The sequence below is a fragment of the Anolis carolinensis genome, chromosome 2 (assembly GCF_035594765.1).
Source record: "Anolis carolinensis isolate JA03-04 chromosome 2, rAnoCar3.1.pri, whole genome shotgun sequence".
NCBI classification, from domain to species: Eukaryota; Metazoa; Chordata; class Lepidosauria; order Squamata; family Dactyloidae; genus Anolis; species Anolis carolinensis.
The window spans coordinates 169,190,133-169,217,079 of NC_085842.1; the positions used below are offsets into that span (position 1 = coordinate 169,190,133).

A 26,947-nucleotide genomic window follows, 5' to 3' on the forward strand; every position below is an offset into this window, starting at 1 on the left:
CCCGCAGAATTCAAAAAAACAGCAACCCACATCACCCGTCCCTATTTATTCTGCTGTTTAGGGGTGGTAGGAAGTTGTAGTCCAACAACATCCTGAGAGCCAGATGACTCCCAGCCTCTGCCCTTGCTGCTTCTGAGATGGTGATATCTTGACAGTAGTGTGACCAGAACTAACATCCATACATTTATAGCAACTTCCTATAAAACTTTGAATGCAAAAAATAAAAATCCATAATGCTGTGCTGACAAACTCCCAGGTCAGTTTGCTTTCCAGTCTTTACTACTAAAAGAACTTCTGGGTACAGCACAAAAGGCGGGATGTCCTAGAGTGCTTGGCCAATTCATGTAGAGCAGAGGAGTAAATCATGTGCCCTTTCAGATGCTGTTTGCACAGTGTGTTAAAGCGCTGAGCTGCTGAATTTGCGGACCGAAAGGTGCCAGGTTCAAATCCCTGGAGCGGAATGAGCCCCCGCTGTTAGCCCCAGCTCCTGCCAACCTAGCAGTTTGAAAACATGCAAATGTGAGTAGATCAATAGGTACCGCTCCAATAGGTACCGCTCCGGCGGGAAGATAACAGCGCTCCATGCAGTCATGCTGGCCACATGACCTGGAGATTTGTATGGACAACGCCGGCTCTTTGGCTTAGAAATGGAGATGAGCACCAACCCCCAGAGTCGGTCACGACTGGACTTAACGTCAGGGGAAACCTGATTGCATCTCTTGCATAGCCAAAGACAAGGAATACAGAAGTTGCAGTCCAACTGCACCTTTAATGCTGTAAAGCAGTGGTTTTCAACCTGTGGGTACCCAGGTTTTTTGGCCTACAACTCCCAGAAATCCCAGCCAGTTTCCCAGCTGTTAGGATTTCTGGGAGTTGAAGGCCCAAACATCTGGGGACCCACAGGTTGAGAACCATTGCTGTAAAGAATTGAGAATGGATTGGGTCTACTTGGCCTTGCTATTACTGGTAGGCTGTTAGAAATTGTGGGAGTTGAAATCCAAAACACCGGGGGGGGGGGGGGGGGCAAAGTTTGCCCATGCCTGTTCTAGAGCTTAACCAATACTCCACACACTACTGGAAAAAATTACACTGGCTGACACACATGTTGGTGCCTCAAATGTTAGGACTTGCTGATTCAAAAAAAAGACACCAGTTTTCCCCTGTCAACTCTAGTTTTTGAGATACATAACATATGCCGCATACCAGTATTCATGTGCTCACTCACAATAACTATATCTAAGAAACTCAAGTTGACATGGTCCATTGGAATGCAATTTTCTGAATCAGTGCCCCAAATAATTCCAGGAACAGGATGAAAAACCATGATTTTTTTTTTTTTTGTTGGGCTATGTTCGCAATGATAGGTTATACCTATCTTTCTGGAAAGCATTTTTCTTTCATCACTACAGCTTTGAAAGTTTGCTCATGGTTTCTACTACACTCCGAATGCCCCAACCAGCAAAGCTGCTACAATCTACATCAGAGGTCTCTCTGTTTTTCCAGGATCCTAGCAGCTACCCCCACCTTACCACCTGATTTATATGATTATTACAAATAGGAATTCATGGGACATTTTGAACCCAAGGGGAACTGTTTGCCATGCCAATGCTAGTCTCTGCAGATTGGCACACCCCAGTACAGTCAATGCCATTAGGTAGCAATTGCTGTGCTTTGTTTTCCTCAAATGTAGAAAAAGCCTTGGTTGTAATCTTTATAACTACAAGGAAAATCAGGAAAAAATGTTCTTGGATTGGGTTTGAGGGAAAATAACTTATGAATGCTTCCATCTTATTGAAAAAATGATTTGTTAAGAACAGCTCTTGTGAGATTGCAGGCACCATAGTCCTACACAACTGGTTGTGCCAACTAGGGCTAATGAAATTGCAGCCCAATAATATCTTAAGGGCTCTACATCTCTTAGACTAGTTATGAAGAATATAGGAAGTAAAACTAGTGTCATTTCAAAAATGACGTTCTCTATTTAGATTTTAAAAATGGCCAGTGTCCTCATGTTGTAGAGACAAATATCAGAGAGATATTTGAGTACGTGAAAGGAATTGGGAATGCTTGTGTCAGAGTTTGTTGTAATTATTATGTTTGGAAGATTCATTAAAAATATTTTTCTCAATGAAAAGACACTCAAAATAACTCAGAGGATTTATTTTACAACTACTTTTGTCATGAAGACTTTTACAACAAAAGTTAAAATATCCTGGTCAGACTGAACAGAATATCCCACTTCTGACACCAAAAATGTTATGAATAACTTTTCAATAACTTTAAAGCATAGGTTCTTTTTATTGCAATTTCAGTCTGAGAGGTATAGCAGAATTTTTACAGAACAACAAAGAACAACATTTAGACATACAAACATACAGATTCTAAGCAACTACATTGGATTCACAAACAACCTACAGTTACATTGGCTAAGAAACAAACAAGGGGGGGGGTTACATTTTCATTCTTCATTCACACACAACATGCATCCATCTTCATGCACACAAATATTACCATATTCTTTCTCCCTTCTTGGAGAAGCACCTGCTTAGGCCAGACCCAGCTTCCACTGCTGCCTGCCAAGACATAATTCCAAAACTGCCAAAACTTCAAAACTTCAAAAAGACCATGACTTCAAAACGCACTCCTTCCTCTTTCCCTAAGAAAAGGAGGCCCCAAACAGTGAACAGAATCCTGCTTTCCCATAGCAGATCTGCCACTCCCAAGTACACCATCTCCACTGAGCATGGCGGGTGAACAGCGTCGCTGTCTGTCACACCTTCTGGACTGTCATAAGGTCACTTATATAGCAATATTTTGCTGATGATGTTGTCCCAAAGTTGTAAATGAATCATAGACGTCTTCTATCATGGAATCATCTGTTTCCTGGACCAGATGTTGATTCCTCTTGATTGGTGTTAGGCAAACAAGCAGCAAGTTAGCAAATGTTGACAGATGTTAACAGATGTAAATGTTTCTCTTATCAGTCACAGTTCTTATCACAGTTTGCTAGGCAGATCAACTGTTTCAGGTCTCATTAGCAGGTTTTAATTACAATTCCTGAGCAGGTAGTTAATGGTTTGCAGGCTTTACAGACTGGTGTCTTCAAATTTCTAACTCACTCATTCTTCCATTCATACACATATCATATATGCATATTTTTGTCACACTTTTGATAATCATAGCTGAAATGCATCTTCTTTGAAAAGGCATTCTGTCCTTCTTTCTCAGATATGCCTGCTGTTGTTCTTGTGCAAAGTACTTTGTAGTTAGTTCCAGATTTCCGCAGAATCTAACCAAGAGAGATGAAATTAGAGCCCTGAATGGTGGTCATGTTACATACATTCACATGTATAATTAACCCCCCATATTTGCTAAGGGCACAGAACTGCCATGGAAGTTGAAAATCATGAATAAAGACATTACTGCTGCTGCTCCCCCTCCTTCTTACTCTTTCTCGCCTTCCTCCTCCTTTTACTTGAGAAAACATCTCTAACCATAGAACTACACTGGAGGACCTTCAGATTCCTAGATGGATGTTCTCTCTAGAAACATCAAGGTCCTCCATTATAACTAGAAGTTAACTCTAAAATAACACAAGAGGCCCTAGAGATTCCTTGAAATAACAAATCTATGAATAATCAAATCCACAATAGTCTGAACCACAAAAGTGGAGTGATAACTGTGGTTGTTTGTAGAAATAAACAGGTAAATAGAAGCTTTATCACACTCTTTAAATCAAGATAAACTCTGCTGTGTAATAAGACTGTCACTTAGGCTTGAATGTAACAGTAACAGTATCTTTATTCAGGTTCAAAACACACACAGGGCAACAGTATATAACAGTCTGTTGTCGAAAGCTTTCATGGCCGGGATCATAGGGTTGTTGTATGTTTTCCGGGCTGTATGGCCATGTTTCAGAAGTATTCTCTTCTGACGTTTCACCCACATCTATGGCAGGCATCCTCAGAGGTTGTGAGGTATATAAGAGTCCTTTTAAATATGCCTCATTTCCTTTTTAAGTAATCAAACTTAGGAGAGCATGATAGCCATTTTATTCCTGACCAAATTCCTGTCAGCTTTCTCTCCAGAAAAAAAGTGACAGTTGGAAACCATTGGTCTCAGTGCCAGTCTAGATGCAGCAGCCAATCAGAATCCTGGCTGGCTCAGCCAATGAGCTATTGCCAACAACAACTCCTTTCCAGTTAACTTACCTCTAACATGGAGTCTCTTTTATAATCCTTCACAATAACTGTACCATAGCCTTCTGTAGCAGCAAGCAAAAACATTTGTTGCTGTCACTTTCATAGCCAAAACCACCTCACTTTGAGTCTCCCAGTCAGGAAAAGGACTGAAAACACTGACCATTTAGTGGAGTTCAAAGCTAGCTTCAAACTGCAGCAGCCAGACAGCAGAACTCCCACAAATGCGCTTGAAAGAAAGCTCCTTATGCGCATCAGTGCTCTGTCGTTTTAAAAACTTTTAAATAAAAATCATCTGCAGTATAACCACTATCCGAGCTTCAGACTGGCTACAGGATTGTCTATGTAATGATCTACACAGCAAAGCCACTTTCTTCAATGCTGGCTTAAAGCTGCATTCAATAGTCAGCTGCCTTAAATAGATGGGGCCTGAGACAGCAGGTCTCACGATAGGACATCATCACTGTAGGAGCCCCCAATAGCACAGTGGGTTAAAGCCCTTATGCTGGTAGGACTGGTGACTTGAAGGCTGGGTTGCTGGCCTGAAGGTTGCCGGTTCGAATACCACCTCAGATGAGCTCCCTCTATCAGCAAATAATAATCTACTATTACAATACTGAAGTAATCACAAACATATACTTGTTTCAACAACTTGCAAAAGGTACAACAAAAAATAGTATACAATGAAACGTAAGTTTGTTATATTCACAATACTGATGAATGTTTCTTTCTTCTAGAAGGGAATTTTCAACAAGGGTTACTTTAAACAGATTTCCTCTTTAAAGTTCACGATGGTGATTTCTTTTTCTTTCTTATAAAGGAAATTTCAACCAAAGTCTCTATAAACAAATCTTCCTCTATGTTTCCTTGTAGAGAACTTCCACAACAAATTACTATACAGTAGAGTCTCACTTATCCAACGTTCTGGATTATCCAGCGCATTTTTGTAGTGTTTTCAATGCATTGTGATATTTTGGTGTTAAATTCATAAATACAGTAATTACTACATAGCATTCATGTGTAATGAATGACTTTTTCTGTCAAATTTGTTGTATAACATGATGTTTTGTGCTTAATTTGTAAAATCATAACCTATTTTGATGTTTAATAGGCTTTTTCTTAATCTCGCCTTATTATCCAACATATTGGCTTATCCAATGTTCTGCAGGCCCGTTTATGTTGGATAAGTGAGACTCTACTGTACTTCAGTATTGTAATAGTGGATTATTGTTTTGCTGATTCAAGGGAATCCATTTTCTTTACATTACTCCCTCTATCAGCTCCAGCTCCCCATGCAGGGACATGAGAGAAGCCTCCCACAAGGATGGTAAAAACATCAAAACATCCAAGCGTCCCCTGGGCAACGTCCTTGCAGAGGGCCAATTCTTTCACACCAGAAGCAACTTGCAGTTTCTCAAGTCGCTCCTGACACACACAAAATCTTCACTGTGCTTCATAACATTTTCAGACACAAAGCAAGAATTGTAAACCTGATTAAGAGTTCTGAAGCTCACAAAAAACACGTACATAGGTGAATCCAAAGACCTTCCACTAATTTGAGTTGTGTGGTTATTTCCCCCTTATTGCAGATTTGTTTTGCTTTTGTATCACTAATTCATTGGCTTTGTCTTACAAGTAGAAACACATAGGCCCTCTGCTAACACATAACTGCACCATCCCTGATCAAAGATAATCAGAGACCAATGGTACCTCTTCTCTCTGTAGGAAAAGAAACTTCCTATGATTGGTAAGCAAAACTAAATCAATTGGAAAGAGGCAAGACCAACCATATTGATGAAGTAGGCTGTGTCAGTGAGTGCATCTACGCTGCAGAATTAATGCCATTTGAGACCACTTTAACTGCCATGGCCCAATGCTATGGAATTCTGGAAATTGTTGTTAATGAAGCATTTGACTCTTTGACAGAGAAGGCGGAAAATCTTATAAAACTACAACTCCCTTGATTCCAATCCGTATCCATTCTACAGTGGAGATGAACCCTATGAAAGTTTGTGCTGTCCACATCTCATGCTAGTTACTTTCAAAGAACCCACAAATTTATTTTGGATGCACAGCAACTGTGAACTAGAGGGTAGAAATGTGATTTCTAGATAAGCATGGGGAGAACAAAAGCTCTGAGGGAAAATAGCTCATTTTGGAGAAAGGTACAATGGAGGCTCCTTCTTTGGAGGCTTTTAAAGAGAGGCTGGATGGCCATCTGTCAGGGGTGTTTTGAATGTGATTTTCCTGCTTCTTGGCAGGGGTTTGGACTGAGGTCTATTCCAATTCTATGATCCACTCCATTTTATTTGTTTTTGTAGTGAGACACAAGACAGACTCTGATACCACAATGTTTGGATGGCAAGCCTTGTGTGAGAGGCATAGCAGTGATAACCTCCCTTCGCTGAGTTGCAGTGAGTTTTCTGGGCTGTATGGCCATGTTCCAGAATCATTCTCTCCTGATGTTTCACCCACATCTATGGCAGGCATCCTAAGAGGTTGTGATGTCTGTTGGAAACTAGGCAAGTGGGGTTTATTTATCTGTGGAATAATGTCCAGGGTGGGAGAAAGAACTCTTGTCTGAGACAAGTGAGAATGTTTCAACTGGCCACCTTGATTAGCACTGAATGGCCTTGCAGCTTCAAAGTTTGGCTGCTTACTGCACCCTGTACATTCCACAGGTAAATCCCACTGGCCTAATTTCCAGGAGACGTCACAATCTCTAAGGATGCTTTCCATAGGTGTGGGTGAAACGTCAGGAGAGAATGCTTCTGGAACACGGCCACACAGGCCGGAAAACTCACAGCAACCCAGTGATTCTGGCTATGAAACTACTTCAAACTACGGTTTCCGACGTGCTTTGCGCGTTTCAATAATAGAATTACGCTCACACACAACTGCACTTCCTATTGGCTAGTCGTTGAAACGTCATCAAAGAGCAAACAATGGACTTGGGAAACGAGTGTGAACCTTCATGTTTTGTGCTCCAGCTCCTTGGTCCCTTTAAGCAAGCCACAGTATTTAAGCCATAAGGAAGGCACCAAAGCAGGGACAGCTCTGGTTTGTACTTGGGTGGGAGAACGCCAAAGAACATTAGGGGCGTGGGGTATTTCAACAAAAGGAACTAGCAAAATCTCTCTGGGATTTCCTTGCCAGGTGACCCTAGGATAGGCATAGGCAGCAGCGAATGCAGCTCTTTGCTGAGCAGGTGGTGGCCCTGAAAAGGGCCTTTAGGTTGGATGGGGGCTGTGGGGCGCTGTCTTCAGCCGCCGAAGCCGTAGAGGGTCCTCCCCTGGCGCTTGAGGGCGTAGACCACGTCCATGGCGGTCACCGTCTTCCTCTTGGCGTGCTCCGTGTAGGTCACGGCGTCGCGGATCACGTTCTCCAGGAAGACCTTCAGCACGCCGCGCGTCTCCTCGTAGATCAGGCCCGAGATGCGTTTCACGCCCCCGCGGCGAGCCAGGCGCCGGATAGCCGGCTTGGTGATGCCCTGGATGTTGTCACGGAGCACCTTCCGGTGCCGCTTGGCGCCTCCTTTCCCCAGCCCCTTCCCGCCTTTGCCGCGGCCAGACATCCTCAAAGCTCTAGCTCTCGCCTCTCCGAACAACAATGATCAACTGTGCCGAGCTCCAGCAGCTCTGCTATATATTGCCGGGAAGCCGACCAGAGGGAAAACCTCACCCTGGAGGCGGAGGCTACAAGCCACACGTCCCAGTCTCACCCTCAGGAGCTTCCGCCAATGAACAACGAGAACGTTTTGAAATGACCAATCAGACATCACAGCTTCAAGGAGGACAATAACGTGCGTTTCCTTTTTATTGCGGAGTCTGCGCAGAAAGGACTAATGGTGCCTGTCATGCTTTGAAATTAAATCCTTCCTCTTGGTGTGTGTGAAACAGGGAGGGATCATTTAGGGATTGTCAGTAATATGTGCAAACCGATACAAGAGTGGGTTGCTGTGAGTTTTCTGGGCTGTGTGGCCATGTTCCAGAAGCATTCTCTCCACATCTATGGCAGACATCCTCAGAGGTTGTGAGGTCTCTTGGAAACTAAGCAAGTGGGATTTATATATCTGTGGAAGGAGGTTTATATATCTTTGGAGGGTCCCCAGAACACAGAAATGCTGGACCATTCTAACAACTGCTATGCCAGACTATCCAGAGAAGCCATTGAAATCCATAAGTATGTGGACAATTTCAACAGAAAGGAGGAAACAATGAAAATGAACAATATCTGGCTACCAGTATTAAAAAAAACCTCTAAAATCAGGACAGTAAATAACACCCTGAAAACAGAGGAAATCCAGACAAGAAACAATCAGAGCCAGCTAATCACCTCCAGACAAAGGATTCCCCCAGGCAGTAAGCAGCCAGGCCTTGAAGCTGAAGGGCTATTCAATGCTAATCAAGGTAGCCAACTGAAACATTCACACCTGCCTCAAACACATGTGTTTTTTCTCTTTCCACAGACATATAAACCCCACTTGACTAGTTTCCAACATGTTTTGTTACTAGTTAACAAACTAGTAAAATGTGGGCTAGACAAAACTACGGTTAGGTGGATCTGTAATTGGCTAAGCGAACGAACCCAAAGGGTGCTCACCAATGCGTCGTCTTCATCATGGAAAGAAGTGACAAGTGGAGTGCCGCAGGGCTCCGTCCTGGGCCCGGTTCTGTTCAACATCTTTATTAACGACTTAGACGAAGGGTTAGAAGGCACGATCATCAAGTTTGCAGATGACACCAAACTCGGAGGGATAGCTAACACTCCAGAAGACAGGAGCAGAATTCAAAATGATCTTGACAGACTAGAGAGATGGGCCGAAACTAACAAAATGAAGTTCAACAGGGACAAATGCAAGATACTTCACTTCGGCAGAAAAAATGGAAATCAAAGATACAGAATGGGGGACGCCTGGCTTGACAGCAGTGTGTGCGAAAAAGATCTTGGAGTCCTCGTGGACAACAAGTTAAACATGAGCCTACAATGTGATGCGGCAGCTAAAAAAGCCAATGGGATTTTGGCCTGCATCAATAGGGGAATAACGTCTAGATCCAGGGAAGTCATGCTCCCCCTCTATTCTGCCTTGGTCAGACCACACCTGGAATACTGTGTCCAGTTTTGGGCACCGCAGATGAAGGGAGATGCTGACAAGCTGGAAAGCGTCCAGAGGAGGGCAACTAAAATGATTAAGGGTCTGGAGAACAAGCCCTATGAGGAGAGGCTTAAAGAGCTGGGCATGTTTAGCCTGCAGAAGAGAAGGCTGAGAGGAGACATGATAGCCATGTACAAATATGTGAGGGGAAGTCATAGGGAGGAGGGAGCAAGCTTATTTTCTGCTGCCCTGCAGACTAGGACACGGAACAATGGCTTCAAACTACAGGAAAGGAGATTCCACCTGAACATCAGGAAGAACTTCCTCACTGTGAGGGCTGTTCGGCAGTGGAACTCTCTCCCCCGGGCCGTGGTGGAGGCTCCTTCTTTGGAGGCTTTTAAGCAGAGGCTGGATGGCCATCTGTCGGGGGTGCTTTGAATGCGATTTCCTGCTTCTTAGCGGGGGGTTGGACTAGATGGCCCTTGAGGTCTCTTCCAACTCTACTATTCTATGATTCTATGATTCTATGATTCTATGCCTCCCAACCTCTGAAGTTACCTGCCATAGATGCAGGTGAAATGTCAGGAAATAATGCTTCTGGAACATGGCTATACAGCCCAGAAAACTCACAGCAACCCACTGATTCCGGCCATGAAAGTCTTTAACAACACATTTAAGGAGTGTTAGCAAAGTGAGCAAATTGATACAAGGTTGCCTCTCTGATCTCTTTCCCTTTCCTATTCTGTTCTTTTCACCTTAGAGCTATTTTGTAACAAGAAATAAAGTAGCACATTTGTTGCAAGAGAAAACTACCGCTTCCCATGGAGCTTGCTCTGTCTTTGATTCCTGTTCTGTTCAGTGGTGCTTAAGATAGGGTGCTAGGATTTCATAGCATTGAGACAAGGCAGTTGAAGTGGTGTCCAACTGCTTTAATTCTACAATACAGTGTATATTCACCCTTAATTGCAGTATTAGCTGGTTGTATCTATATTTATCTGAGCTCTAGTTTTAGGAACAGACCATGCCTCCTGCCTTACTGCTACACTACAGATAAACCTCAGATAAGCTTGTCTTCTTGATTTAAATATTTTTTAAAGAAAAATTACAATTATAGAACATGTTTGGCATTAGATCAATAAGAAGGAAATGGGATTTTGCAATATGTTGATTCATTGGTTAAATTTATATTGCACATTTTCCCCAGTATACATGACTCTCCATCCCAGTGTACCCTCATGACAACTGTCCTGTGGGGGAAGTCAGGTAAAGCTTAAGATCACCACAGGATGATAAAACATCTTAACATCCATGGGTCCCCTGGGCAATGTCTTTGCAGACGGCCAATTCTCTCACACCAGAAGTGACTTGCAGTTCTTCAAGCCACTTCTGACATGGAAGAATTAAACCAATGACATTCATGACTCAATGGAGACTATATCTTCAATTGCACTGAAATATTGGTATTGAAACATGACTAATTGAGAAAGTATTTTCCTATTACTAAGAAGTAGACTTGCAATAAGCATGTGGGTCACCTAGAAATTCAGGAATCCTACCTGAATTAAGCATTGGCTAGAAAAGATCTACTTTTGGTCTTACCAGCTATTTCAAAATAATACCAAAAAAGCCCATATTTTAAAAATTGCTCGTCTCCATTTCTAAGCCAAAGAGCTGGCATTGTCCGTAGATACCTCATAGATCATGTGGCTGGCATGTCTGCATGAAGCGCCGTTACCTTCCCACTGGAGTAGTGATCTACTCACACTTGCATGTTTTCGAACTAGGTTGGCAGAATTACAATGTAGTAGATGGCAAAATTCAATGCCTCACATTAATGTAAGAAAATACATATCTGAAAATAACATATCACTGTGGATTAAAGTAATAAAAACTATAAAACATCAGACACAGACATAAACATAAATAATCTATCCTGTATATATTATGGCCTTACAATCTATGTAGGAGCCCCGATGGCGAAGTGGATTAAAGCACTGAGCTGCTGAACTTGCAGACCAAAAGGTCCCAGGTTCAAATCCCGGGAGCGGCAGGAGCAGCCACTGTTAGCTCCAGCTTCTGCCAACCTAGCAGCTCGAAAACATGCCAATGTGAGTAGATCAATAGGTACTGCTCTGGCGGGAAGGTAACAACACCGGCTCTTCGGCTTAGAAATGGAGATGAGCACCCACCCCCAGAGTCAGACATGACGGGACTTAATGTCAGGGGAAACCTTTAGCTTTTTTTACTACCATCTATGTGTTTTAAATGCAATTTTTTTATCCTTGTATTGTTGTTTCAATTTAATTGATTGGCTTTAACTGTTATAACACACTTGTTTCATATTGTATTAGTATTTGTTTATATATATTGTGATTTGTATTATGTTGCTGTTTATTTTGTCCTTATGTTGTCTGCCCCATGTAAGCCGTCCTGAGTCCTTGCGGGGAGATGGTGGCGGGGTATAAATAGTTTTATTATTATTATTATTATTATTATTATTATTATTATTATTATTATAAAAATTAAACATTCCACAATTCTCGAGGGTATCATTTAACTACTTCATTGTCGCTATCACTCCCCGAATGCTTGCTTGAATAGCCAAGTTTTGAGTTGTTTTCTAAACACCAGGAGAGATGGGACTGATCTAATTTCGCATCAGGCGGGGCACATAAAATGACACGGTGAGCTGGATGTGGGCCTGTGAGCCTTGGGTTTGACACATGTGTATTAAGACATTATTTGCAGTGCTTGCCTCCTTAGATGTGTTATCTTTCTCTACAAACCCTGGACAAGCACTAAAGAGAACGTTTAATGATTGCCACTGAAACTATTTAGTGAACCAAGCTTTTTTGTGAAAAGGTGTGTGGCTCTGAAAAGAGCCTTTGAGATCCCTGGAAGGAGAGCAGCTTCTCTACTTGGAGCTGGTGTACTTGGTGACGGCCTTGGTGCCCTCAGAGACAGCGTGCTTGGCCAGCTCCCCGGGCAGCAGGAGGCGCACGGCGGTCTGGATCTCACGAGAGGTGATGGTGGAGCGCTTGTTGTAGTGAGCCAGGCGGGAGGCCTCGCCAGCGATGCGCTCGAAGATGTCATTCACAAAGGAGTTCATGATGCTCATGGCCTTGGAGGAGATGCCTGTGTCGGGGTGTACCTGCTTCAGCACCTTGTACACATAGATAGAGTAGCTCTCCTTGCGGCTCTTGCGCCGCTTCTTGTCTCCCTTCTTCTGGGTCTTCGTCACCGCCTTTTTGGAGCCCTTCTTGGGCGCAGGAGCAGACTTGGCAGGATCAGGCATTGTGAAGTCAACAAGTCAACAACTCAAACAACACAAGGCAAATGCTTCTCCTTTGACTCCTCACAGATGCCTCTCCTCTGACTTCACACAGCAACCTAGGTCGAAGGAAAGAAAGCAAGCTCCTCCTCTGTGTCTCCTCTATTTAAAGCCTGTCTATGCAAATGAAGGTAGCAAAGCAGCACTCTTTCATTGGCTGGCGTGGTTTGCCGAGGCGCGCGCACATGCAAATCCTAGGCCTGTGGCATTCCCAGTTCCAATTGGAAGAAAGCTGCTTCCTCTTTCCTCATTGGTCAGGGTGACAAATTCTAGCTGTCATTGGCTCAGAACGCCTGGCGTTCGGAGCAGCCAATCAGCAGCGCCAATCCCGAGCATCAGGAGGACATAAAAGGCCCCCGCTTGGCTCTTTAGTAATCGGTGCCGCTTTGCTTGTCTAGTTGAGAGTGTTTTAGTGTCGCCATAATGTCTGGCCGCGGCAAGCAGGGAGGCAAGGCGAGGGCGAAGGCGAAGTCTCGCTCTTCCAGGGCAGGGCTCCAGTTCCCCGTCGGTCGCGTCCACCGCCTCCTCCGCAAAGGGAACTACGCCGAGAGGGTAGGAGCCGGAGCCCCAGTGTACCTGGCCGCAGTGCTGGAGTACCTGACGGCTGAGATCCTGGAGTTGGCTGGCAACGCGGCCCGGGACAACAAGAAGACCCGCATCATCCCCCGCCACTTGCAGCTGGCCATCCGCAACGACGAGGAGTTGAACAAGCTCCTTGGCAAAGTCACCATCGCCCAAGGAGGGGTCCTGCCCAACATCCAAGCTGTGCTCTTGCCCAAGAAGACCGAGAGCCACAAAGCCAAGGGGAAATAAGGTGAAGCCTTGATCCCCGATTAAATAAAAATCCCCTCGCTGAACGTTGAACCCAAAGGCTCTTTTCAGAGCCACCCACACTTTCAAAGAAAGAGCTGGATCTATCCAAGAGGCGTTAGTCCAATATATACTTTCTGGCGCACAAATATTGCTGGATTCCCAACGTAACTTTTCTAGAAAAGGTTATAGCTGTCTTAAAGAAATCCAGTCTTGTAATACTAGGTTTGCTAACAGGAAGTGTTTCTCCTTGGCTTCCTCAACAAACAGGGAAGTTTGATTTAATCCTGAAGAATTAAACCCCACTTGCCTAGTTTCCAACAGACCTCACAACCTCTGAGGATGCCTGCCATAGATGTAGGCGAAACGTCAGGAGAGCATGCTTCTGGAACATGGCCAGACAGAGGGAAAACTCACACCAACCCTAAAAGGTTTTTGGGAGCCCTGAAAAGCACCCAATTCTCAGCCATTACACTGCCAGAAAAGAATCCGATTGAGCCAATCATTGTCTGGCGCGGGCTATTCGGCCAACTCCCGCCCACTCAGCCTCCTCCTCTGAAAAGCTCCAATGAAAGACGTGGCTTCCTTCTCGCTCTGTGATGTCCCAGCCCATAATATTATGCACCATAGAATGATTGCAATTTCACTTCCAACGCTCAGTGCTATCGAATCCTGGGAGCTGTAGTTTGCTGGGGCAAGCAGTAGGAGATAATGCCTCTGGAACATGGCCATACAGCCTGGAAACCTCACCGCAACCCAACCTAAAAACCTAAAGACCTCGTGAAACTACAACTCCCTTGTTTCCATAGTATCGAACCATGGTAGTTCAAAGCTGTCAGATTCCATCCATTGTATAGTGTAGATCAGTGGTTCTCAACCTGTGAGTCCCCAGGTGTTTTGGCTACAACTCCCAGAAATCCCAGCCATTTTACCAGCTGTTAGGATTTCTGGGAGTTAAAGGCCAAAATATCTGGGGACCTACAGATTGAGAACCACTGGAGTAGATGCACCCTCGGTTACTGTAAACCTTTTCTAGCGATCAGAATGAAAACAGAAACAACCTCTACAGTCCTGAGGAGTTTTGAGTGGCACTTCTCTTCCCCTCCACCCTTTAATTCCTTCCAATCACTGAAAGTTGGCAAATCATTTCAGTTTTCCAGCCTTTGAATAATGTCACTTTCTTTGACCAAAACAATGTCTCTATTGTGCTGTCGAAGGCTTTCATGGCCAGAACCACTGGGTTGCTGTGAGTTTTCCAGGCTGTATGGCCATGTTCCAGAAGCATTCCCTCCTGACTTCACAACTTCTGAGGATGCCTGCCATAGATGTCAGCAAAACGTCAGGAGAGAATGCTTCTGGAACATGGCGATACAGCCCGGAAATTCCAAGCAACCCAATGATTCCAGCCATGAAAGCCTTCAACAACACAAAGTTTCCATTCCTAATAAAGCTATCATTTCACCAATCAGAAAAAGAAGTGTTGCTAATGTAAGGGGCACAAATAATTCCTGTTTCTGACTGCTGGAAAAGCAGTCAGATTTCTTATTTTATCCTTTCTGTTTTTTCCCCTTTTCCATTTTCTATGTTTCTTTTAAAGGAATGTTATAATGTATAAAAAAAAGGTTTTCTGTAGAACAACCATCTGAGGATTAACCACCAAGGCTGTCTCAGAACCAGGTGTGTGTTGTTTTGTTTGCCAGTGGCAAGTACATAGATATGTTACAGCAACCTCATGGATTTCATAGTGTTTTCTTAGACAAGGATTACTCAGAGCTGGCTTTACTGGTCTCTTCCCTTGATATAAAGCACTACAGCACCAGATTTTCCTTGGTGGTCTCCCATCCAAATATTAACCAGGTCTGACTCAGCTTAGCTTCCAAAATAAGCTGGGTCTGACCTGGGATTTTCAGGGAATTATTTCACTCCACATTTCCTACATTCTGATCCAAAGAGGGAAAACAAATTATCAAATTAATTCCTGGCCTCACAACTGCTCACAAAAAGACATATATAATGGATTGCTGTGAGTATTCTGGGCTGTATAGTCATGTTCCAGAAGCATTTTCTCCTGATGTTTTGCCCACACTATGGTAGGTATACTCAGAGGTTGTGAGGTCTGTTGGAAACTAGGCAAGAGGGAATATCCAGACTTTTGTCTGTTGGAGGCAAGTGTGAATGTTGCAATTAATCACCTTGATTAGCACCGAATAGCCTCGCAGCTTCAAAGCTTGGCTGATTCCTGCATGGGGGAATCTTTTTGTGTTGAGAGGTGTTAGCTGGCCCTGATTGTTTCATGTCTGGAATTCCCGTTTTCAGAGTGTTCTTTATTTACTGTCCTGATTTTAGAGTTTTTAATACTGTATTTTATAGGTCAGGCATGGGCAAACTTCGGCCCGCCAGGTGTTTTGGACTTCAACTCCCATAATTCCTAACAGCCTACCGACTGTTAGGAATTATGGGAGTTGAAGTCCAAAACACCTGGAGGGCCGAAGTTTGCCCATGCCTGACCTATTGATGCATTCCAAAGTTGCAGTGAGAGGAATGGTACTGACTGAAACCATTTTGAGCGCAGCGGATCAAAAGGAGTCAACCCGCGTTCATATTACAGCGTAGATAGATAGGTAAAGGTAAAGATTTTCCTCTGACGTTAAGTCCAGTCATGTCTGACTCTGGGGGTTGGTGCTCATTTCCATTTCTAAGCCGAAGAGCCGGTGTTGTCCGTAGACAGCTCCAAGGTCATGTGGCTGGCATGACTGCATGGAGCGCCGTTACCTTCCTGCCGGTGCAGTACCTATTCATCTACTCACATTGGCATGTTTTCGAACTGCTAGGTTGTTGGAGCGGTACCTATTGATCTACTCACATTGGCATGTTTTCGAACTGCTAGGTTGACAGAAGCTGGAGCTAACACCGGGTGCTCACTCCGCTCCTGGGGTTTGAACCTGGGACCTTTCGATCTGCAAGTTCAGCAGCTCAGTGCTTTAACATACTTCGCCACCGGAGCTCCACAGCGTAGATAGACATACACCTTAAAATTAACAAGGAGACCGGGTTTGGCAAGAGTTTGAATTTCCCGACATTCCTAAGGTGGGATTTCAGAAGCGAGAGAGGAGAGAGGTGCGAGGGTTTGTGAAGATTCTGCTCGTCCAATCCCTTCACAGCGCGGGAAGTTCAAAGAGGCGACTTCGGCCAATCAGAAGAGGGCAGTTTCTCTATAAATACCCGGTCTCTGCACGCGCTGCTCCAGAAGCCTGTTTGGAGAGTGAGGTAAGGTAGCTGGCTATGGCTCGTACCAAGCAAACCGCTCGCAAGTCCACTGGCGGGAAAGCTCCCCGCAAGCAGCTGGCGACGAAAGCAGCCCGGAAGAGCGCCCCGGCCACGGGAGGAGTCAAGAAGCCCCACCGCTACCGCCCGGGCACCGTAGCCCTGCGGGAGATCCGCCGCTACCAGAAGTCCACCGAGCTGCTCATCCGCAAGCTGCCTTTCCAGCGCCTGGTCCGCGAGATCGCCCAGGACTTTAAGACCGACCTCCGCTTCCAGAGCTCGGCCGTCATGGCTCTGCAGGAGGCCAGCGAGGCCTACCTGGTGGGGCTCTTCGAGGACACCAACCTCTGCGCCATCCACGCCAAGAGGGTCACCATCATGCCCAAGGACATCCAGCTGGCCCGCAGGATCCGCGGAGAGAGGGCTTGAGGGAGGGAGAGAGAGAGGAAAGCAAGCCAAGGACCCGCAACCACAAAGGCTCTTTTCAGGGCCACTCACAAGACCCAAAAGGGAGCTGGCTTTACTCTTCTGTTGCCTCCATTTGGAACTTTTGTTGGCCCACCAATGTTTCATAAAGGATTTTCAGATATAGTTGTTGCATGTGTTTTCCAGGCTGTATGGCCATGTTCCAGAAGCATTCTCTCCTGACGTTTTGCCCACATCTATGGCATGCATCCTCAGAGGTGAGTATGTTGGAAAAAACTAAGCAAGGAAGGTTTATATATCTGTGAAAGGTCCAGAGTGGGAGAAGGAACTCTTGTCTGTTGGAGGCCAGTGTGAATATTAATCACCTTGATTGGCATTAATTGCCTTGTCAGTATTAAATCTGGCTGCCAGTATCAAAAATACTCTAAAATCAGAACAGTAAATAAGGAACAACACTCTCAAAACAGGAATTCCAGACATGAATCAATCAGGGGCAGCTAATACCTCTGAACAATTATTCCCCAGGCAGGACATGAATCTGGTAAGGCCATTAATGCTATTCAAAGTGATCAATTACCTTTAGTTAGCAAGTTCCGCAGCTCAGTGGTTTAATCTGCTGCACCATCAGGGGCTTAAGGTAAAGGTTTCTCCTGACGTTAAGTCCTGTTGTGTCCAACTCTGGGGGTTGGTGCTCATCTCCATTTCTAAGCCGAAGAGCTAGAGTTGTCCATAGACACCTCCAAGCTCATGTGGCCGGCATGACTGCATGGAGCGCAGTTACCTTCCTGCCGGAGCGGTACGTATTCATCTACTCACATTTGCATGTTTTTGAACTGCTAGGTTGGCAGAAGCTGGAGCTAACAGTGGGCGCTCACTCTGCTCCCCGGATTTGTAGTTGTGACCTTTCGGTCCGCAAGTTCAGCAACTCAGCGCTTTAACACTATGCCATCGGGGGCTCCAAAGTAAGTCTGTGTTTATTTAATATCTAAGAAAGAAATCCAGCAAGTACAAAAATAACTATGACTCTCCCCCAGTTGTTTTGCCCATCTTCAAATGCAGTCTCCATCAATACTTTAAAAACTTTGCTTAGAAACATTAGCTGAAGATAGTTGAAGCAGAGCAAGAAAGGGTGCAGCGGGTCTTTACCACTTCACTGTTAATCTCAGAAGACATTTCTTGAAAAAAGGAAATATTCATTTTGAATCAATCTTTGGTTTTTTCCTTCTAGTACAAAACATTCTGATAACATTCAAAGAGTGTTGTCGAAGGCTTTCATGGCCAAGATCAGTGGATTGCTGTGAGTTTTCAGGGGTGTATGGCTATGTTCCAGAAGCATTCTCTCTTGACGTTTCGCCCACATCTATGGCAGGCATCCTCACAACCTCTGAGGATGCCTGTCATAGATGTGGGTGAAACATCAGGAGAGAATGCTTCTGGAACAATTCCATACAGGCCTGAAAACTCACATCAACCCAACATTCAAAGAAGATGCATCTTTGTTCCTGCAAAGATGTTTGTGAGAATGTTCACATTTGTGCCAAGGCGTGCAGCGTTTCCTCTAAGTTTTCTTGATACAATTCTGCGTGAAACAGGCCCAAGATACAGATGCAGATTGTCTGGTCAGCAGCTCGACAGATTCCTAAATATTAAAGAAAGTGTTATTAAAATGCCATTCTATTCATCATTAAAACACCATGATCTCTTAAGATTTCTCTAGATATGTTCACAAACCTGGACCTTTGTGGATGCTAGCTTCTGCAAGGCAATAGCACATGGTCCCTGGACCATCACCAAAGTTTGTCCCAGCTTCCTACAAATCAAGAACACAGATTATTATTTTTGTGTTTAATTTTGAACTAGGTTATAGTGTTCTCTGCTGTGAAGGACAGTCCAACATGGGTTGCCTCTACACTGCTAGAGCTGAAAGTTTGCCTGCAGTAAGTTTACCCACATTTCATGGAAGGAGGCCTATTAGCAACAGAACAAGTTGAGTGTATTTTTTTTGTATCCTAGCCTTCTTAATTATTGTTTAAACTGAATAAAGCCTATGTGTTGTCGAAAGCTTTCATGGCAGAAATCACTGGGTTGCTGTGAGTTTTCCAGGCTGTATGACCATGTTCTAGAAGCATTTTCTCCTGATGTTTTGCCCACATTTATGACAGGCACACTCAGAGGTTGTGAGATCCGTTGGAAACTAGTCAAGTGATGTTTAGATATCTGTGGAGGGTCCAAAGTGGGAGAAAGAACTCTTGTCTGTTGGAGACAAGTGTGAATGTTTCAATTAATCACATTGATTAGCATTGAAAATCCTTGGACCTTCAAAGCATGGCTACTTCCTGCCTGGGGAAATCCTTTGTTGGGAGGTATTAGCTGGTCTTGATTGTTTCCTGTCTGGAATTCCCGTCTTCTGAGTGTTGTTCTTTATTTACTGTCCTGATTTTAGAGGGTTTTTTTTTTAAATACTGGTAGTTAGATTTTGTACATTTTCATGGTTTCCTCCTTTCTGCTGAAATTGCCCACATGCTTGTGAATTTCAATGGCTTCTCTGTGTAGTCTGACATGGTGTTGTTAAAGTGGTCCAATCATTTCTGTTTTCTCAAATAATATGCTCCTAACACCTAGCTAACACTTCCCAACAAAGGATTCCACCAACCAGGAAGCAGCCAGACTTTGAAGCGGAAAGGGCATTAAATGCTAATCAAGGTAGCCAATGGTAACATTCGCATTTGCCTCCAACAGACAAAAATTATTTCTCCCACACTGGACATTATTCCACAGATATATGAACCTCCCTTGCCTAGTTCGCAACAGACCTCACAACCTCTGAAGATGCCTGCCATAGATGTGGGTGAAACATCAGAAGAGCATGCTTCTGGAACATGGCTATACAGCCTAAAAAACTCACAGCAACCCAGTGAATAAAACTTTCTTGCAAATATATATGTCGATGGGAAGGATGCACCACAGTACTACAGATCATACTTCCAAGAGTACATCTACACTGTAGAAGTAACACAGTTTGGTACCACTTATTATTTACTTCACTTGTATACTGCATGGGGGACTCAAAGCGGTTTCCAAACATATTATTGGCAAAATTCATTGCCTGCATAACAATAATAAAATACAACTACAGTAGAGTCTCACTTATCCAAGTTTCTGGATTATCCAAGCCATTTTTGTAGTCAACGTTTTCAATATATTGTTATATTTTGGTGCTAAATTCATAAATACAGTAATTACTACATAACATTACTGCGTATTGAACTTCTTTTTCTGTCAAATTTGTTATATAACATGTTTTGGTGCTTAATTTGTAAAATCATAACCTAATTTGATGTTTAATAGGCTTTTCCTTAATCCCTCCTTGTTATCCAAGATATTCGCTTATCCAAGCGTCTGCCGGCCCGTTTAGCTTGGATAAGTGAGACTCTACTGTATTGATTGAAATCATAAAAACACAATAATATCAACATAAAAACATATTAAACATTAAAATCATGAACTACCACGGCTCCAGGTGGTGGAATCCATGGGTGAGGCACTGGCACTCTTTGGCCTTGGAAAACTCCAGCTCTTAGGGTCCCATAGCCTTGCTCCATGGTAGTTCAAGTGGTATCAAACCGGTTCACTCTATAGTATAGATGCCGCCCTAGTACCCTACTAACCTCTGGATTTGAAATTCTTATGCTTGGGCAAAATGGCAGCTTGGACGTTGGGCAGGACCCCTCCTTGGGCGATGGTGACTTTGCCCAGGACTTTGTTGATCTCCTGGTCGAGGCGGATGGCCACCATCAAGTGGCGGGGGGTGATGCGGTTCCTCTGGGCGTCCCGGGCTATGTTGCCGGCCAGCTCCAGGATCTCAGCCGTCAGATACTCCAGCACCGCGGCCAGGTAAACCGAGGCACCGGCTCCCACCCTTTTGGCGTAGTTCCCTTTCCGAAGGAAACGATGTATGCGGGCAACGGGGAAACGGAGCCCAGCCCGGGAGGAACGGGACTGGGAGGTGGCCCGGGCTTTGCCGCCCTGCTTCCCGTGCCCAGACATGCCTTTCTGCTTTGGCTCTTCTTCCCCGCTGAGAAAAGCAAGCCAACTCTCGGCCCTGCAGCGGGCGCTTCTGATTGGTTGTGCATTCTGATGCTACCATGGGAACCAGAGAAACTTGAGACTGGCTGCCCAATCAGAGGAAGAGAGGCTGATTTCCTTCCCGGAAGTGTCAGAAGCACTTGGACCAGCTCCACAGCAAAAGTTCAGCACCGTTTTAAATGTGAGGTAGAGTCTCACTTATCCAACGTTCTGGATTATCCAACGTATTTTTGTAGTCAGTAATTTCAATACATCGTGATATTTTGGTGCTAAATTCGTAAATATAGTAATTACTACATAGCATTACTGTGTATTGAACTACTTTTTCTGTCAAATTTGTTGTGTAACATAATGTTTTGGTGCTTAATTTGTAACATCATAACCTAATTTGATGTTTAATAGGCTTCTCCTTAATCTCTCCTTATTATCCAACATATTCACTTATCCAACGTTCTGCCGGCCCGTTTACGTTGGATAAGCGAGACTCTACTGTATATTGGAAACTAAGCCAGGGAGGTTTATATATCTGTGAAAGGTCCAGGGTGGGAGAAAGGACTCTTGTCTGTTGGAGGCCGGTGTGAATGTTGTAATTAATCACCTTGATTAGCCTTAATGGCCTTGCCAGCTTCAATGTATGTATTTGTATGCATGTATTTATTGTTTAACACACTGAGCCCCCGGTGGCACAGTGTGTTAAAGTGCTGAGCTGCTGAACTTGCAGACCGAAAGATCCCAGGTTCAAATCCGGGCAGCGGAGTGAGCGCCCACTGTTAGCTCCAGCTTCTGCCAACCTAGCAGTTCGAAAACATGCAAATGTGAGTAGATCAATAGGTACCACTCCGGCAGGAAGGTAACAGCGTTCCATGCAGTCATGCTAGGAGCTCCTGGTGGAGTAGTGGGTTAAAGCCTTGTAACTTGAAGGTTGGGCTGCTGATCTGCAAGCTGCCAGGTTCGAATCCTACCCAGGGAGAGCGCGGATGAGCTCCCTCTATCAGCTCCAGCTCCATGCGGGGACATGAGAGAAGTCTCCCACAAGGATGGTAAAACATCAAAATATCTGGGTGTCCCCTGGGCAACGTCCTTGCAGACAGCCAATTCTCTCACTCCAGAAGCAACTTGCAGTTTCTCAAGTCGCTCCTGACATGGAAAAAAAATGCAGTCATGCTGGCCACATGACCTTGGAGGTATCTACAGACAACGCCAGCTCTTCGGCTTAGAAATGGAAATGAGTACCAACCCCCAGAGTTGGACACGACTGGATGTAACGTCAGGGGAAACTTTATTTATTGATCTCCCACTTTATCTCTCCATTCAGAAACTCAAAGTAGCTCACAATAAAAAAATTAGAACAATTTAAAATATACAAGCATGCAACAATAAAACAGTATATCAACAACAGCAACAACAACTACAAAACTTTATTACTGCACGTGACCAGCACAAACAAAGTATATAATTATATATTATCTATTGTTGTTAGTAGGATCCACCAGTGGCGCAGCGGGTTAAACCGCTGAGCTACTGAACATTCTGACTGAAAGGTCGACTGTTCAAATCCAGGGAGTGGAGTGAACTCCCTCTGTCAGTTCCAGCTACTGCCAACCTAGCAATTCAAAAACATGCAAATGTGAGTAGAACAATAGGTACTGCTCTGGCGGAAATGTAACGGCGCTCCATGCAGTCATGCCAGCCACTGACCTAGGAGGTGTCTATGGATTCTAAGCTCTTCAGCTTAGAAATGGAGATGAGCACCAACCTCCAGAGTCGGACATGACTAGACTTAACATCAGGGAAAACCTTTGCATGTTTTTGAACTGCTAGGTTGGCAGAAGCTGGGGCTAACAGTGGGAGCTCACCTCACTCCCTGGATTTGAACTGCCAACCTTTCAGTCAGGAAGTTCTGCAGCTCAGCGGTTTAACCCACTGCACCACCAGGGGCTTTACCAGGTGGTTATTTCTGAGTCAGCACTACAAGGTATGATCTTATGCTATTTCCCAGGTTTGACCTTTACTCTTTACATTTGAATTGCATATGAAATATTATCCATAAGGTGAACTGCATTCTTAGGAGATATTGGAAAACATCCATCACATAATAAAGTGATTACATCAACTTACCATTATCCACTCTTGAGTTTCATCAACTATGTTCCACCCTTGATCTTCAACATACTTTTCTGTTTTGATTTCACATTTCACAACTTCACTTCAGCACTACATGGATGAATTTGTGTTTCAGAGCAAGTAGTCCATTTGAATGGTGCTGAGGCCAAACAACATTTAAACATGACTGGAGTCCTGAGATGTCACTACACTGTAGAATGAATGTAGTTGACACCACTTGAACTGCCAAGGCTCAATGCTCTGGAATCCTGGGAATTGTAGTTGTACATCATTGAGCCATGATAGTTAAGGTGATGCCAAATGACATTCATTTTGCACAGATGAAGGAAAAATGAATAGCTCCACCACCCTTTTTTCAGTTTCTTTCAGCCCTAATCTTCAAATAAATGGTAGTTTGCACTTCAATTGCTTTCACAGCTGGTTGAGAAAAATTACACTATATAATAAAGTTTGGAACAAAATATGTTACTGGTTTGAAAGTGTTGTTTCCTGTTTAATTGTACTTATTTCAAAAGTGGCAAAGTGTGTTAAAGCACTGAGCTGCTGAACTTGCGGACCAAAAGGTCCCAGGTTCAAATCCCGGGAGCGGAATGAGTGCCCGCTGTTAGCCCCAGCTCCTGCCAACCTAGAAGTTCAAAAACATGCAAATGTGAGTAGATCAATAGGTACTGCTCTGGTGGGAAGGTAACGGTGCTCCATGCAGTCATGCCGGCCACATGACCTTGGAAGTGTCTATGGACAAAGGCAGCTCTTCGGCTTAGAAATGGGGATGAGCACCAAACCACCAGAGTCGGTCACGGCTGGACTTAACGTCAGGGGAAACCTTTACCCTTTACTATTTCAAAAGTAGTTGTTTTACTCTAATTGTTTATGTTGTTTCTGGCTGCCACAAAATATAGTGAATTGGTTGAGCCTTGATGAGATATTAATTGGAGACACTATAGCAAAATGTGCTGCAGGATGTCCCACAAAAACAAAGCTTTTGCTGTTCAATAAACTTTCCCCATGTTTTTATGATAGGACCAATAAGGAAATTACACTTATAACCCAGGAACAAAAAGCTTCTTACATAGAGTTGTCAAAAACTTTCATGGCCATAGCAGAGCACTTGATGAACCAACCTGGACACAGCATATTATTTGAGAACACAGAAATGCTGGACCGCTCTAACAACCACCAGAGAAGCCACTGAAATCCACAAGCATGTGGACAATTTCAACAAAAAGGAGGAAACCATGAAAATGAACAAAATCTGGCTATTAAAAAAAACTCTAAAATCAGGGCAGTAAATAAAGAACAACACTCTGAAAACAGGAGAATTCCAGATAGGAAACAATCAGGGCCTGCCAACACCTCCCAACAAAGGATTCCCCCAGCAGGAAGCAGCCAGACCTTGAAGGTAGTCAATTGCAACATTCACACTTGCCTCCAACAGACAAGAGTTCTTTCTCCCACCCTGGGCACTCCACAGATATATAAACCCCACTTGCCTAGTTTCCAACATGTCACAACCTCTGAGAATGCCTGCTATAGATGTGGGCGAAACGTCAGGAGAGAACGCTTCTGGAAAATGGCCACACAGCCGAGAAAACTCACAGCAACCCCTCTTACATAGCGTTATCAGGAAATGCATCAAAGCCTTCTCTTCCAGCGAAATAGCAGCAACCACTCCTTTATTGGCTGCATAGAAATACTTCTTCTTATTGGACAAGGCTTGACAACGTTTAGTCCAAAAGTACCAGGAGGTGACATTCACATTGCCGACTTGAGAGGAGAGGAGGTGCAGAAAATTAATGAAAGGCGCCACTTTTCCCTATTCAAGCGGGGATGTCTGATTGGGCATTTCAAAAGGCTCTCGTCATTCATTGGCGCAGACGAGTGAGCGACGTTCTATAGTGAGATACAAACGTGTAGCTTGTAGCCGCCTCTTCCGCTGCTTCAAGTTTTCCCTCTGGTCGGGCTTTAGTCAATATAATACCAAAACGAAGACGAGGAGTGCAGTAGCGCAAAGCGTTTGAGGCGAGTTGCAGTCATGTCTGGTCGCGGCAAAGGCGGGAAGGGGCTGGGGAAAGGAGGCGCCAAGCGGCACCGGAAGGTGCTCCGGGACAACATCCAGGGCATCACCAAGCCGGCCATCCGGCGCCTGGCTCGCCGCGGGGGCGTGAAGCGCATCTCGGGCCTGATCTACGAGGAGACGCGCGGCGTGCTGAAGGTCTTCCTGGAGAACGTGATCCGCGACGCCGTGACCTACACGGAGCACGCCAAGAGGAAGACGGTGACCGCCATGGACGTGGTCTACGCCCTCAAGCGCCAGGGGAGGACCCTCTACGGCTTCGGCGGCTGAAGACAGCGCCCCACAGCCCCCACCCAACCTAAAGGCCCTTTTCAGGGCCACCACCTGCTCAGCAAAGAGCTGCATTCGCTGCTGCCTATGCCTGTCCTAAGGCAAGGAAACCCCAGAGGGGTTTTGCTAGTTCCTTTCTTTGAAATAGCCCATGCTCCTAGTGATCATTAGCGGACTCCCACCCAAGTACAAACCAGAGCTGTCCCTGCTTAGCTTAGTGCACTTAAAAGCCTTTTCCTGCAAGAAAAAAAAAGGAACTTGTCACTAATGACAGATAACATTCTTTATTGTGAAAATAGAGCCTTGAGAACTTTCTGCTCCTTTTTGGCCTGAGTGGGTGACTGGCTAGTGATATTTACTGCCCTATTACTGCTGCTGTCTGCCTCCAGATTGTTTCCGACTTACGGCCTCCACATTGTGAACCTCTCACGGGGATATTTGGCCATATTTGTTCCGAGGGGGCTTGCCTCTTCTTCCCACTGAGACTGAGTGTGACTCTCCTAAGGGCCACTCAGGTTGCTTCTACTCTGTAATTCCTATGACACAGGCAAGTGCATAAAGTGGGGATATTCAACAGCAAACCTTTACTGTTGTAAATGTTGGAAACCACAATGAAGCACCCCCACGCAGGTTGTAGGAGACAAAAAAACACACATTTGAGGAATCTTGGGACCTTAGAATCATAGAATCGTAGAGTTGGAAGAGACCTCACGGGCCATCCAGTCCAACCCCCTGCAAGAAGCAGGAAAATCGCATTCAAAGCACCCCCGACAGATGGCCGTCCAGCCTCTGCTTAAAAGCCTCCAAAGAAGGAGCCTCCTCCACAGTCCGGGGGCAGAGAGTTCCACTGCCGAACAGCTCTCACAGTGAGGAAGTTCTTCCTGATGTTCAGGTGGAATCTCCTTTCCTGTAGTTTGAAGCCATTGTTCCACGTCCTAGTCTGCAGGGCAGCAGAAAACAAGCTTGCTCCCTCCTCCCTATGACTTCCCCTCACGTATTTGTACATGGCTATCATGTCTCCTTTCAGCCTTCTCTTTTGCAGGCTAAACATACCCAGCTCTTTAAGCTGCTCCTCATAGGGCTTGTTCTCCAGACCCTTAATCATTTTAGTCGCCCTCCTCTGGACGCTTTCCAGGTTGTCAGCATCTCCCTTCAACTGCGGTGCCCAGAATTGGACACAGTATTCCAGGTGTGGTCTGACCAAGGCAGAATAGAGGGGTAGCATGACTTCCCTGGATCTAGACGCTATACCCCTATTTATGCAGGCC

General features: G+C 44.7%; 5 protein-coding genes across 5 annotated transcripts; 2 read left to right on the plus strand and 3 right to left on the minus strand.

Annotated features, from left to right (window-relative positions):
• Nucleotides 1-7,141: 7,141 nt before the first annotated feature.
• On the minus strand, nt 7,142-7,832 carry LOC100558030 (histone H4). Its single transcript, XM_003224479.4, has one exon. It carries the CDS (start codon nt 7,771-7,773, stop codon nt 7,462-7,464), a length of 312 nt encoding a protein of 103 aa, XP_003224527.1. The 5' UTR covers nt 7,774-7,832; the 3' UTR covers nt 7,142-7,461.
• Nucleotides 7,833-12,157: 4,325 nt separating this feature from the next.
• On the minus strand, nt 12,158-12,705 carry LOC100557833 (histone H2B 5). Its single transcript, XM_008116438.3, has one exon. It carries the CDS (start codon nt 12,587-12,589, stop codon nt 12,209-12,211), a length of 381 nt encoding a protein of 126 aa, XP_008114645.1. The 5' UTR covers nt 12,590-12,705; the 3' UTR covers nt 12,158-12,208.
• Nucleotides 12,706-12,998: 293 nt separating this feature from the next.
• Nucleotides 12,999-13,482, plus strand: LOC100557637 (histone H2A type 2-C). The gene has a single exon (XM_003224477.4). The coding sequence runs from the start codon at nt 13,049-13,051 to the stop codon at nt 13,436-13,438; it is 390 nt and encodes a 129-aa protein (XP_003224525.1). The 5' UTR covers nt 12,999-13,048; the 3' UTR covers nt 13,439-13,482.
• Nucleotides 13,483-16,264: 2,782 nt separating this feature from the next.
• LOC100557439 (histone H3) lies at nt 16,265-26,368 on the plus strand. Its single transcript, XM_062971058.1, has 3 exons — nt 16,265-17,050; nt 18,409-18,412; nt 25,360-26,368. Exons 1-3 carry the CDS (start codon nt 16,718-16,720, stop codon nt 25,677-25,679), a joined length of 657 nt encoding a protein of 218 aa, XP_062827128.1. The 5' UTR covers nt 16,265-16,717; the 3' UTR covers nt 25,680-26,368.
• On the minus strand, nt 18,082-21,423 carry LOC100560791 (late histone H2A.2.2). Its single transcript, XM_062971057.1, has 3 exons — nt 20,794-21,423; nt 18,857-18,935; nt 18,082-18,764 (listed from the first exon to the last, which is right to left on the minus strand). Exons 1-2 carry the CDS (start codon nt 21,170-21,172, stop codon nt 18,913-18,915), a joined length of 402 nt encoding a protein of 133 aa, XP_062827127.1. The 5' UTR covers nt 21,173-21,423; the 3' UTR covers nt 18,082-18,764; nt 18,857-18,912.
• Nucleotides 26,369-26,947: the final 579 nt, after the last annotated feature.